At 51.2% G+C, this 13,444-nt stretch overlaps 4 protein-coding genes across 4 annotated transcripts; all 4 read right to left on the reverse strand.

The window, feature by feature from the left end:
- Positions 1-434: 434 nt before the first annotated feature.
- Positions 435-3,200, reverse strand: AtWU_06135 (DEAD-box ATP-dependent RNA helicase DBP2; the record flags this gene model as incomplete). Its single annotated transcript, XM_035501245.1, has 8 exons — positions 435-482; positions 549-589; positions 654-773; positions 847-861; positions 923-1,051; positions 1,560-1,667; positions 1,722-2,908; positions 3,154-3,200. The coding sequence occupies 8 exons, from the start codon at positions 3,198-3,200 to the stop codon at positions 435-437; spliced, it is 1,695 nt and encodes a 564-aa protein (XP_035357138.1).
- A 617-nt stretch (positions 3,201-3,817) lies between these two features.
- AtWU_06136 (putative thiamine biosynthesis protein (Thi-4)) lies at positions 3,818-5,846 on the reverse strand (the record flags this gene model as incomplete). Its single annotated transcript, XM_035501246.1, has 9 exons — positions 3,818-3,945; positions 4,010-4,225; positions 4,301-4,409; positions 4,473-4,538; positions 4,592-4,742; positions 4,796-5,340; positions 5,410-5,492; positions 5,546-5,727; positions 5,794-5,846. 9 exons carry the CDS (start codon positions 5,844-5,846, stop codon positions 3,818-3,820), a joined length of 1,533 nt encoding a protein of 510 aa, XP_035357139.1.
- A 353-nt stretch (positions 5,847-6,199) lies between these two features.
- Positions 6,200-10,811, reverse strand: AtWU_06137 (DNA-directed DNA polymerase alpha catalytic subunit POL1; the record flags this gene model as incomplete). Its single annotated transcript, XM_035501247.1, has 5 exons — positions 6,200-7,183; positions 7,237-7,977; positions 8,029-8,586; positions 8,645-10,366; positions 10,422-10,811. The coding sequence occupies 5 exons, from the start codon at positions 10,809-10,811 to the stop codon at positions 6,200-6,202; spliced, it is 4,395 nt and encodes a 1,464-aa protein (XP_035357140.1).
- A 446-nt stretch (positions 10,812-11,257) lies between these two features.
- On the reverse strand, positions 11,258-13,283 carry AtWU_06138 (uncharacterized protein; the record flags this gene model as incomplete). Its single annotated transcript, XM_035501248.1, has 7 exons — positions 11,258-11,298; positions 11,350-12,278; positions 12,328-12,475; positions 12,540-12,584; positions 12,661-12,785; positions 12,835-13,089; positions 13,147-13,283. 7 exons carry the CDS (start codon positions 13,281-13,283, stop codon positions 11,258-11,260), a joined length of 1,680 nt encoding a protein of 559 aa, XP_035357141.1.
- Positions 13,284-13,444: the final 161 nt, after the last annotated feature.

The raw sequence follows: 13,444 nt of genomic DNA on the forward strand, positions 1-13,444 counted from the left end.
GCCTCCGCCTGTTTCAATCTGGCGTGCTTTGTACTGTTGCTGTCGCTGTCGTATTCATTATTGCTTTTTCTGCTCTCGGGGATGGAGGGGGGGTGTTGCAGATCGAGGCTGGATAGCAGGGATCAAGCCTGTAGTTTACTATCGAGATGCATCGACTTCATGTAGGTGACTTGAAGGGGTTCATGTGATGGTGTGAAGACGTGCCCGAGGAAGGCACCAGCAGTTTTGTCTACAGGTAGAAAAATGTAATGACAGTTTCATAATGCTAAACAGAAGCAGATAGGTACAGTTTCTCTCCAATTATCAGCATGCAAGTGAAAGCTACACACTATCTAGTCCCATCCGTTCCGGGAACAAGCCAACTGATACATAACTTTTTGTTTGATAAACCACAACAAAGAAATGAGATAATTAACGTGTATCCATGAGAAATATCAGTGCACAATCGTGTAGGTTTCGAGGTCACCCAATGTCGGGGGAGCCTGTTGTTGTAAACTGAGCAAAACACGCGAATAGTCTATCGTGATATCGACGAACGCCGCCCGTACCGTGGTTACGAAAAAGGAATCATGCGAAGGAAAATGAACGTCTACCGATGTGAGAATGGAATACAAGCTCAGTGGATGAACTGAGCAGCGAGGTCAAAAGGTTACCAGCGACGGTTGCCACCAAGAGGAGCAGCATTGGAAGCAGTGAAGTGGTTGCCGCGGCCACGGCCACCACCACGGCCACCCCAGCGGCCATAGCCACCGTGGCCATGACCACCGCCGCCACTGTAGCGGACCATCTCGGCGAGACGGGGGTCAATCTGCTGCTTGGCCTCAGTGAGAATGGTGACCAAGTCACGAGCCTGCTTGGAGTCTGCAAGAGGTGACATGTTAGCATCATGCTTGACCATCTTGTGATGGAAGAGGTAACTTACTGTCAGTGGTAAAGAAGGTGATGGCGGTACCCTTAGCACCGGCACGACCAGTTCTACCAATACGGTGAACGTAGTCCTCCGAGTTGTTGGGGTAGTCATAGTTGAGAACGTGTGTGATGTCGCGCACATCTTCAAACACATGTAACGTTAGCAAACAGAGCATTAGTCAATTGAGCAACGTGGCTTAGGAGCCTTTCTCAGTCGTATGAGACTTGATGCATCTCTCTCTCTCGCTCGGACTTAAAATCATCAAAAGATCCGTGACAGACGAGTCCGAGGGTGGCAGATATCGTGGTCCTAGAGCAACCTTGGAATGCAGCTTCAACAAGTCGGCAAGAGAGGAAGTTTCCCTCCCTCTACCGGCCAAGTTTTTAAAGGGTTGATATGGTGAATCAGAACAGAAGAGTAATACGTCTGCTACACTGCACTGTGAGTCCAAGGCCCTCCTGGCTTGAGAACCATTTCAGGAGACCCGACAAAGCCTGGAAGAGTCATACACACCAACAATTGGTGGAAGAGAGTTAAGCACCGTGCCATGGTCACGCAACCTCAATACGGGTGAAGGGTGACTTGGCGGCAAGAAAGGAAGGGGGGAAGGGGGGAAAGGGGAGGGGGGGAGTTTGCGATTTATTCATACCGATACCACGGGAAGCCACATCAGTAGCCACCATGATTGGGCTCTTGCCCGTCTTGAACTCGTTCAAGACCCAATCTCTCTCTTGCTGTTGCTTATCACCGTGAATAGCTGGAACGCAGGTTAGCATATGACTCTTTCAGTGTCAGGATCAAGGGAGCTTACAAAGTGCCGGCCATCCGTCCTGGCGGAGGAAGCGTGTGATCTCGTCAGCGATGCGCTTGGTGCCGGTGAAGATAAGGCACTTGTTGCCGCGGTTCTCCATGATCTTCTCGAGGTGCTTGATCATCTTGTCGCGCTTCTCGAAGTCCGAGACGACCTCGACGATCTGAGTGATACGGTGGTTGGCCGACAGATCCATGGAACCAATGTTGACCTGGATGTAGTCGTTGAGGAAGTCAGAGGCAAGCTGACGGACCTCCTTGGGCCACGTAGCGGACCACATGCAAGTCTGACGGTCAGGGCGAATCTGGGAGATGATCTTGCGGATCTGGGGCTCGAAACCCATGTCCAGCATGCGATCGGCCTCATCCAGAACGAGGTAGGTAACACGACGAAGGTTGGTGCGACCAGCCTCGAGCATATCAATCAGACGACCGGGAGTCGCAATGCAAACTTCGACACCACGGCTCAGGTCACGGATCTGAGGACCCTTGGGGACACCACCGTAGACACAGGTGTTGCGAATACGAGAAGACTTTCCGAACTTGGAGATTTCGGCCTGAATCTGAACGGCCAATTCACGGGTGGGGGCGAGGATAAGGACAATGGGGCCGTCACCGGGGGCGAGAAGGGGCTGGGCGTTGATGTGAACGATGGCAGGAAGACAGTAGGTCAGGGTCTTTCCGGAACCCGTCTCAGCGATACCGACGACGTCGCGACCAGAGAGGGCCATGGGCCAACCCTGAGACTGGATAGCGGTGGGGCGGTCGAAGCCCTGGGCCTTGACCTCGCTAAGGACGTACTGAGGGAAACCAGCCTCGTCGAAGGTCTCGACGGGGCGAGGGACGTTTCTTCCCTGAACAGCCATCTCGTGCTTCTTACGGAACTCGTCGACATCACGCTGAGAGCGCTCGGCGACATCGGCGTGTTCCTTGTAGAAGGACTTCTCGAACTTGGGCAGGGAGTCAAGGTCCCATTCCTGCTTCTTCAGACCAGAGCCCAGGTTGGACATGCGGTCTCCGCCAGCACCGCCGGCACCACCTCCTCTGCCACCATAGCCGCCGCCGCCGTAGCCGCCGCCGCCATAGCCACCACCGCCGTAACCACCACCACCACCGCCGCCGTAGCCTCCACCGTTGGAGTAACCGTTACCGTTACCGTAGCCGCCGCCGCCGCCGCCGTTTCTGGAGCTATAGAGCATGTTAGCAAGCATGTTCGTTTGAGAAATACAGGTTCTCGACGTAGTGTCGAAAAGAGCAGACAGGTCTCGAAAGGGTTGACGGTTGACCGGATCGCGTGACAGCCCGGACCGCAAGCCAGGCTGGGATAGCCAGGAAGCGATCACAGTCGCGATTCAAGTCGCACAGCCACAAGGCTGGCTTGCACTCGAGCAATCCAACTAGACCAGTGCTCTGATTGCAGAGGGATAACTTACCGGTAGGAGTCGCGCTGGTAGCCGCCGCCACCGCCGTAGGAAGACATAATGATGTTATGTGAAGGAAGAAAAAAACAAGTTTTTTTTATGAGGTTAGAAGAAACCGGGGGCGTCCAACAAGACCACGATGAGACGGGACTGGAGCGAGAGAATCAACAAAGAGTAGTCTGAAGAAAGTAACACAACCTTCAAAGACGAGGGGATAGAGGGAGGAGAAAGAGAGGAAGGAGAGAAAAAGACACACAGAGAGAGTGAGGGAGAAAGGATGAAGCAGAAGATGGAAGGAAGAAAGAAAAAGGGAAGCGACGGGCGGGAAGCAAGCGAAGAAAAGAAAAGAAAAGCAAAAACCGGCGGAGGCAAACACTCGCCCGTTGCGGCTTAGCGCAGGGGATTTGGCGCAGAAAATGCGTTGAAGCTGCATGCTGATTGGCCCCCGCCGCCACCGCTGATTAAGGCGGAAGGCGATGGTGTTTCCACTTTCGACTTTTTGTTAGTCTAGATTGCGAAGAGAGAGCAGGACGGTCAGATCTTTTCATGGCCAGCTATAAGCATATTGGGGTCATATATGCAGTCGATGTCATTGTACATAGTCTATAAATCCTATCTTAACTTGGCCTGCCCTGCATTTTGCCTCATCTGAGTAGCTGCTTGGTTTCCCTTCTCCCTACAAATGTTTGCCACCCAGTCCCATGTCCCAGAAGCTAATCTCCAACTCTGTCGCTCGTATGAAGATCTTGATCAATTCTTCCACTCGACTGGGCGAAACCTGTCGCATATGCGTCTCAAGTAGTTCTAAGCTGGTGTTAGCCATTTCCATTGCCGTTGTAGGCTGTCATCTGCTCAAGCGGAGCCTCACCAGATCCTAAGCGCACGGCTTCGGTGTAGTCCTCCGCCACATAGTTCTCAATCCACTTCCAGTACCGGTTGCCCTCGCGGAGAGACTCCTTGTCGCTGTACAACCTCTGTGCAATTGCCCCGTATCCGAGTAAGCAGGGTGCAAGGGCCACCTGCAATGCAAGCCAATCCTGTGATTGTCCGATATCAAGGATATACCGGCCGTATGCGGTGCATGCTGGTTAAGGACAATGGATTGTCAGCGAACCTGCCTATGTAATCACAAATGAACAACTTGAAAGCTGTCACTCACCAATGGTTTCCGGGGTGCTCTCCATTTGCTCTTTCGAAAGGCCAAAGGACGCACAGTAATCGAGGTGCAACGCGGTCTCACGTTGGATGTGAAGAACAATCTTGGCTGACTATAATGAGATCACACCGTCAGCTCGTTGCATCGCATGTCAATTCAGTAGAACTATACATACCGCAGCAATGGACTCCATGTCTCCAGCTTTGTATGAAGCTAGGGCGTTGCTCCGGGCAAATTGCACCTAAATTGAGAGTCAGCAAGCCACGTTCACAGAACTAATCACGAAATTCCTACCAAGTAAAGATAGTCTTGCACGAGATATGACTTGAATCTTTCCTCTGAAAGTGTGCCATCTCCCATCCTCTTGACAAACTCGTGCTCGGTGAAACGCTTCCACGCTGGTTGGACGTCAGGACGGTCTAGAGCATATTCTACAAAATGTCCGCTGTAAAACATTATTAGCAGAGCGAGCCATCCCTCGATCATCAAGACACTCACGGAGAAAATGGTAGACAGTAAAAGGAATGAAAGTGATTAATCGGTCCACTGCCCTTTCCGAGATCAATGCTAGTCTTGATACCTGCCTCAACAAAACGAACCGCGCTCTGAACTGCCCGCCTCATATCCTTACCATGGGCGAGATTGGCCGATATGGCCGAGGCAAGTGAGCAGCCAGTGCCGTGAGTATTCTTCGATATCAGATAGTCAGTCTCAAACAAGGTAATGTCTTCTCCATCGAAAAACACATCAATAACCTTCGAGGCTTGTTCATGATTCTGCGCGGTCCGGTTATCACCGGTGAGCGGCAAATGTCCGCCCTTGAGCAGGACACCCTTGGAACCCAAGGAGCAGACCTGCTTCGCGAGTTGGATGAGACCAGGGAGATCTGTCGGCTCTGGGACGTCCACACCGGCATCTTTCAGTAGCAGCACGGCTTCGGGAATGTTGGGGGTGAGAACAGTTGTCAAGGGAAGAAGCTTTGTGCGCAGACCTTTAATGGCTGCTTCAGGTAATAGACGTGACCCACTAGTAGAGACCATAACCTGTTAATTCTCGAGTCAGAAATAGAAGATTTTTTCAATCGGTCACCACGTAACACAGGGCAAGGCTACCGGATCCAGCACCACCGCAGGCACTTGGTGCACGGTCAATGCTTCAGCAATGACATCGATGGTCTCTGCAGAAGAAAGCATCCCTATCACCCTGTCAGTCATCGAGAGGAAGGCTTAGAAGAATGAATGCTCATACCCAACTTAACAACATCCGCGCCAACATCTTCCAGGCCGGCATTGATCTGCTTTTTCACGAACTCTGCGGGGACAACAAAGATGTCTTGCACGCCCAAAGTGTTCTGGGCTGTGAGACCAGTCGTGGCCGTAAGAGCATAGCAGCCATGTGCAGCCAGGACCCTCTGGTCCGCTTCCAGACCCCTAAACCCCGCGGAAATGCATTAGCTTGACAGGTCTAAAACTGGGAGTGTCCATGCTCAAACATACGCGCCACCGGAGCTGTCTGATCCCGCAATGACCAAAACCCGCGCGACTGACATGACGGCGGTCACTAGGGGAATTCCTGGAATGTCTAAAGGAATCAATTGAGGAAGACCAGGTCGCCAGAAGTCAGGGAAAACAAAGAGCGAGCATGTGAAGGGCGAAGTTGATGGCGGGAGACAGCGGCGGGCAGAGAAAGTGCCGGTCTTGATTGGCGGGGGTGCGGGGCTTTCCCGATTAGGCAATCCATATCTCGAGAAAATCCCAGTACAATTGTCATTCATGCCTATTAATTCTCATCCCATCATCTAGAACAAAACAATGCCCGCTATTCACATTGATGACCATGTCCCAAATCCGAACCACCCAAATAAAAGCTATATACAAAACAGAAGAACCCAATACTACTCAATCATGGCAGCATGAAGCGGAACAGACTGTCCATTTCAACCCATTGCCGGCCGCACTTCTTCAAATATGCGTCCACAACGCCTTTGATGGTTCCAAACCGTATGCGGTTGAACTCTGCCAGGGCCGTCACACTGTCCTTCTTTTCCCCAGTGGGCTCCTTCTCCGCCGCTTTACGAGCCTTGTCCACGTCCCAAAGTCCTGCGAAGTAAAGTAATTGGTTATACATCTGTTTCTCCGAGTACTCGTATGTCATCCGACCAAGACAGCCCTCAGCGTGACCCCGGGGTCCAAGACACCGGTGTCCATATACGCTGATCTGTCTAGTCCGGTTGCCGCAGGCCGTGTCGTCACAGACGAGCCAGCCCTCATAGTACTTCGATGTCTGTGCACGAATTTGTGACTCTAACTGGGCAACAATCGTCAAGACAGAGAATGTCTTCTGACAAGCCTGGTTGGGGCAAACGACACCATTGGCAGTGCACATGTGGGTGGACTGCGCGAGTCCTTCGAAGACCGACTTCTCCTTGCAGAACCGGCAGGTAAGCGTAAGCCGGGTAGCGTTCTCAAACCGCACAGAGTCTGGAATCTGCGACTCGAGCGGGAAGATATCGGCATTCTGTTGGTTGCTTCCACTGGAGCTATTGATCTGGTACTTGCGCACATCAAGCCCCAAGCACTCGGCTAGTCGAACGGCATCAGTGCCAGGAATAGGGGCACAGAGACGTTCGATCGGTGGGAAAATCTGCTTGAGAAGGTAGAATTCGATATCAGGCTTGAGTCCCGAATCCGGCTTCATCACATCCTGGGGTGTGTATGACCGCTTGGCTGGTGCGAGAGACGAGGTCTCGGCATCCCCGTTCGTTACAACATACGATATGACGTCGTTAGGGCGAACCGTTTTACCGCGGGCAAGCTCGCGCAAGGCCACCTGTACTGGGGGCATAGACTCCTTGTTAGGATATTCCTCGGGTCGCTTGGAGAGTTTCTAGATAAGTGAGTTAGTGTGTGTCAACCGAGTGTGCTTTGATTCAAACATACCGTGTAAATGACGTATTTTTGGACAGGGACGGAGTACTCGCGCATCTTCTCAGCCAACTCGCGTAGATAGTCATGGACTCTGTTGAGAACAACCTCCTGATCCTCACCGGAGAGAACTTCATTCAGCAGCTTCTGAGAGACCTCCTTCGACAACGAGCAGTATTCACGCCTCTTCATGTCCAGACCCTTGACTTCGAGCTTATCCACGTACTTGCCATCGACCTCGGTCATGTTGATGGCGGCATATTTCTTCTTGGCGTGAAGAAGAAGACGACGGAACACATTGTCAATGTCGATCTCCAGCAACCGGTAACGTTCGTTTACGGATTTCTTGAACTCATCACCGACCTTTAGCGCATCGCTGATCGTGTCCATATTCGTGTTGATCATGACCGAGTCAGTATCACCGTAGATGACTCTAAGCTGTTTGGACTCTGCCAGCTCCTTGGTGCTTCTGAGAATCTCACGACCCTTGAACGTGGTGAGCATGGCCAAGGGACGTGCGTAGAAGCGACTCTGTGTGTATCCCAAGCATCCGTACATGGAGTTAGCGGTCAGCTTGAAGGCCAGCTGTTTGGTGTCCCACAGAGCAAGCTGCTCAGGAGTGGCGCGTTTGTCCTTCATCAGCTTCTTAACTTCACGTCGACGACCGACTAAAGTAGCAATAAGCTTAGGCAGAATACCCTGCTCCTGATCGGAAGTAGGAACTTCGGGAACCTTTTCTTCCTTGTCATTATCCGCCTGGAGATGTCAGCTCATGTTCCATACAGTTTCCCTGGCATATGAACTCACAGTCGCTGTCCGCTCCACTGTTGTAAAGCAGATGTTGTACTCCTGGATGATACTGGGATACAAACTGTTGAAGTCCATCACTAGGATGAACTTGTCATAGAGACCCTTTTCGGGTTCAAAAACAAGACCACCCTTGTACTTGTCCTTCTTCTTCTTATCGGCCGACTCGTCATCATCACCTTCTTGCATCTTCTCTTCAGCTTTCAGTAGCTTAGAGGAGTACTTGTCGGGACAGATGTACTTGTTACGGTGGAATTCGTGGAGAAGAATGTACTCATTCCGCTCGGCACGCGTACCACTCAGCGTTCTTGCCCAAGAGTTACCAGCAATATTCGTGAGTACTTTGGTCAAGGGCAGCATCTGAAGCCGCAGCACCAAAGCAGCAATGAAATAGGTATCCGCATCACAGTGATTGACGAAGTTCATGAGGCCGTCCTTGGTAGTAGCCCATGTCTTCAGTGCTGCCTCGCAATCCAGTTCTTGTCTGGCATTCTCTTTTCCGAGGTAGAGGTCGCACATCTCCGTCAAACTCCAAGATTGGCATTTCATCATCAGAGACTTCCAATCATTAGTACGAAGTCGCCTTGAATCAGAAAAGTAAACCGGAGAAACTTACCTTGCCCATATCATTAGCAACATCACACATCAGTCTTCCAGCAATCAGATGCCTCTCGGCGAAGAAACCTCCACCTCTGTTAAAGTTCTTGGGCCAGTCGCCGCGCTTCAACCGTCCAAGGCGATGCCAACCAGGGGTCTTCTTCTCCCTCAATCTGCTGAGCAGAATGCTGAGGTCAACCTCCTGAAGCTGATGTCCCATCAGAACATCGGGATCCATCTTCTCGAACAACGCCAGGAACTTGCTGAGCAGAAACTGTTCGCTCTTCTCCAGCATGAATGTGCCCCTCTGCTTCCGCGTTTCGGCTTCAAAGTGCATCGGGTATGAAGAGCCTGCAGGCCGCATGACCGTGAAAGTCTTGCAGGGCAACCTCTCAGGCGGAGTGGTGTCCGTGAGGGAGACATTTTCATATACTCTTGCACTCGCCACGAGGATCTCCTGCTTGTTCTCTTTCACGTTGAGCTGGGTCCGGAAGGAGAGACTCATGAGCGTCAGAGGCGGCGCTTCCAGATTCTCAGAGTCAGGTACCGGAGAAATAAGCGCTGGCTTCGCTGCTTGGCATTCAAATTTGCACCAAGATGCATTGTTGACGGCAGTGAAATCGGCCTCTTCAATCTTGAGCCAACAAGGTCCCATGATGTTTTTCCAGAGAACAAACTGCTCGAACAATGATGTGTTTGTGCCGAATACATGCGAAAAGGTCTCGCCCTTCACATCCATTGGCAACGGAGATTTGTCATAAGGATAAAACAGCTTCAGGTATTCGGTCTCTTTCGGGACACCAGGCAATTCGAAAGCGTATTTGCGTGTGCAAGGCTTCATCTTATGCATCCCTACCTTCAGCCTGGACATCATCCCGTCGACTTCATGATAGACATCTTCCATGTCTACCTCTTCATCCGTGTCTCGCCCATTCTTGTGCCGATACTCTCGAGGAAGGAAATAGAGCTTGCGTAGGATATTATCGATCTTGACAAATGCACTGGCGTAAGAACCATTTTGCTTGTTCTTCACCTTTCCAAACAGGCAAAGACTGCCGTTGACTTCTGTAAAGTCCAGCCAGAACATGCGCAGACTTCCGTCCTCCTCGACGACATCCTGGGCGCGAAGCTTACCGAAGCTACGCATTTCCGACGACGCAGGGCTGCTGAGAACATTCAGCTTGCTCCTTACGTTATTCCAAGATGCGTCCACCTCTGGCATTGGCTTTGTAGGCGAGGAGCTAGCCAGAGGCGGAGTGCTCTCCCTCTTGAGTTTGGGCGGAGGCCGGCTTCCGGCCATGTTGACGCTGGTCGCCTTAGCGTCGTTCTGACCAGTGACTTCTGCGATCTCCATAATATCATTATCATCATCGTCAAACTCCTCGACCTTGACAGGTGTCGTGGTCGACTTCCTCTCTACCGCTTTGCTGATGGGAGACGATGGCATCGGGTCACTCATGGGAACGTCGTCATCATCCATGCCAGGAAGCGCGCCATCGTCGTCGTCGAAATTAACCTCTGATTGATCCTTGACCGGCGAGACAGGGTCACTGTTTTCGTCCCTCTTTATCGGCTTCTCTCTGCGTGTTCTATCGGCGAGCGGGGGTGACAAGATGCGAACTTTGCGACGAGCCTCAGTCTTGACTATATTCCTCGTAGGGACACGATGCGGGACCACGTTGGTATCGACTTCTCCGAGCAAATCGGCCATGAAAGCGTCGTCTTCTGCAGTAGCGACCGGCTGAACAACATATTAGAGAGCCATTCGTGCTCAATGGATGACTTCGATAACTTACCTTGGGCTTGGGAGCAGAGGGCGCAGCCCCACTGCTGAAATACTTTGAGATGCCATTATTGATCTTCTCCTGTCGTTGCTTTTCCTCCTCACGCTTTCTCTTCGCAGCCTTGCCCCGGGCAGGTAATCCGTCGTCCTCGCTCTCGCTGTCGCCGTAGTCTGCGGTGCGCTCGTTCCACACCTCGCGACCGTCGTCGGCATAACCTTCTCCATTATCGTCGACCACGAAGTCATCCTGATCAAGCCGGTTGCGGATAATCTTCTTGTAGCCCTCATCGTCAACCTCCTCGTAGATGTCGCCTTGTTCCTCAACTTCGTATGTCGACAGGCGTTTCTTTCCTGCGGCGCGAAGGGCGCGCAGCTCCGCCAATTTGGCGCGGGAAGCAGACATGGCGCACTGGTGGTCTTCTACCACAGATACTATGTGTCCATGAAAGTCTTCCTGTGGGTTGATCGGTTAAGGACCCGTAACGGGGTATAGGGAGTGTGAATTGGGGAAGGGGCTGATTGACGGTGCTGGTTGCTACTGTAACTCCGAAAGGCGGGCGTCGCGCGGAGGAGAAAGTAACGCGTGCGGGACGCGGTGAAGACGCGCCCTCCGCCAATCCCCGTTAAGTGGTTTGTTTGCCGATTTCAGTAAGCAGCCTAACACTACAGACGCATGAAAAGCCCTTGAGTTTCTACATGGAACATATGAAATGTTTCTTACTAGTTTCAACTTATCCAAGTATTTCTCAAAGATAGCGTTGTTCGCATTTACAATCTCTCAAATTCCACACTGCCAGTGGTCCTCATGAAATTACTTAGTAGTCCGGTGCCTAGATAGTACTCTGCCAATCAGTCCGACATCTGATCTGAATCTAGATCGCTATCCTCCTCTACTGCTTGTCAGCGCTTCCAATTGCAGTAGTACCAGCCAGTCAACTTACCCTGAGCCAAACCATAGTCGAATGTCCCATCTAGACTCACTTTCAGAGTCTCGCGGATTACATTTTGCGCTTCTTCGGTAAGAGTGCTATCGACTGCATTTAGGATAGCCAGGTTGAAGCCTCTGTTCTTTGGCCCCAATTGTGAAATGAAAGAGAGTATGCCGTCGGCGGTGAAGTTGCTGAAGGCGTGGATGGAAAGACTTTGGAGGCTTGGTAGATCCAGGAACGCAGACAGCGTTGTATCATCGAAGAATTCGCCGCTTATCCAAAGTCTCTCGAGATGAGGGAGCATATGTGCCATGTAAGCCACATGGTCTGTAGTAAAGCCGTCAGAAATATCCTTGAGTTCCAGCTCTCGGAGATTGCTGAGCTGGCTAATCACATCTGCAAGTATTTCGTTGCCCGGTGGAAACTCGCTCCCTTCGCCGCGAAGGTAAAGATTTTCCAAAGTTCGCTGGCTAGCCAGAGCCTCGTGGAAAAGACGGCTGTCCGCCATTGCGTACCCGGATAAAGATAGCGTTGTTAGACGGAGCCCTTCATGGGGTAGGACCTGCGATAACAGGTAAGAGTCGTCGACAAATCGTCTGAGTTCCAAGCGTTGCAAGGCCTTGCAACTGCATATCCATTCAGCAACTCGAGTGACAATTGTGTAAAAGTTTTCGTCTCGCGTAGCCGGTATCGAGTCAGTCAGTACCAGTACTTTCAAGGCTGGCGCTGCCGTTAGTGAGGGCAGTTCTGCGATTGTCTCGATGGTAAGACTCGTAAGCTTCAGCTCAGCTAGAGATTCCAAATGCAGCCCTAGTGATTTGATAGAACGAGGCCCCAGCTGAGAGTAGCTGAGTACTTCGAAGTACTCTAGCGTATTGGGGCGCAATTCGGTCAAAAATTGTTCAGAGTCAGCCTCCGCGTTTCTTGGTGGATCATTCTTCCTGTTCTATATGTAAGCATCACAGGTCAACTCTCGCTGCAGAGACATACCACCCATATAATGTAAGCTGTTTAAAATCAGGAGAGTGGTGGCGGATCTTATCGCCAGCATGTTGGCTTAGTGCATCCCCGGACCATATTGTCAGGGACTTCAGCAAGGGTAACCCTTCGATCCATGCAGAGAGGGTTTCCGGTGGTACTAGAGAGCGATCAGACATCTCTGGACCGACTAAGGGAGTTCATGGAGCCTAGATGGAGACTACCGTTACAAGACATTCCTCGTATTGACCTAGTCTTCTGGATAATTGCTTTCAGATGTCAGCACCGAGGAACTACGACGAAATAGTAACGCATCAGATTAGCCGAAAAGGATGAGAGACCAACCTGTGCCAATCTTCACCATGACCCAATCATTGTCAGGATAGGCTTTTGACGAACGGAGTCGTTTGGATCCCTTGACTTCGTAGTCGTGGGACACCATTTCCAACAGCTCCGGGGTAAAGAAATCACTAGAAATGTCAAACAGCGAATGACATGTAGTTGGTAGTGGAAACATACTCTTTCATCGTCTTCGTAAATCGCGGTTCCTTAAGGAGGTCCCCGAAGTCATCCAAATCAAGATAGCGGATATAGCTATAGTACGGGAGGTAGGTTTGGTCCAAAGTAGACAGGATAACAGAACGCCATAATAGGGCCCATTTTCGTATGACTGGATCCTGTTCGCCTTTGGAAGACCAAACGGTGGCTACTCTCCGAGACCTGAACTGCTCGTCTTCTGTACCTCCGCCCCTCACTGGCGAAGTATCACATAACCTGTCATCATCAGCATCCACCACCAACGCGCCATTGCATCAATATATAAAGACTTACTTGTATAATACCGCCAAGGAATGCTCAGTAAAGCATTTTGAAGAAATTGCGCATTGAAAAAGGCTGTTGTAATCCTTCTCATCGCCCAGGATATCCAAGATCATATAGAGTACGTCACCGGCTAACGCGAAGGCCATCTTCACGAGACCAGGAAACTGACCACTCCAAAATAGATAGCACAACAACCAACCAAATTACTCTGTTAAAACTCTGCCTCTAGCGTCTCAAATACAGCATCACGAGGATTGGTGATCAGTGGTATCCTGGGAGCTGACTGAGGAAGCAAGGCGCCTCCCGT

This window comes from Aspergillus tubingensis (assembly GCF_013340325.1).
Source record: "Aspergillus tubingensis WU-2223L DNA, scaffold_7, whole genome shotgun sequence".
Taxonomy (NCBI): domain Eukaryota; kingdom Fungi; phylum Ascomycota; class Eurotiomycetes; order Eurotiales; family Aspergillaceae; genus Aspergillus; species Aspergillus tubingensis.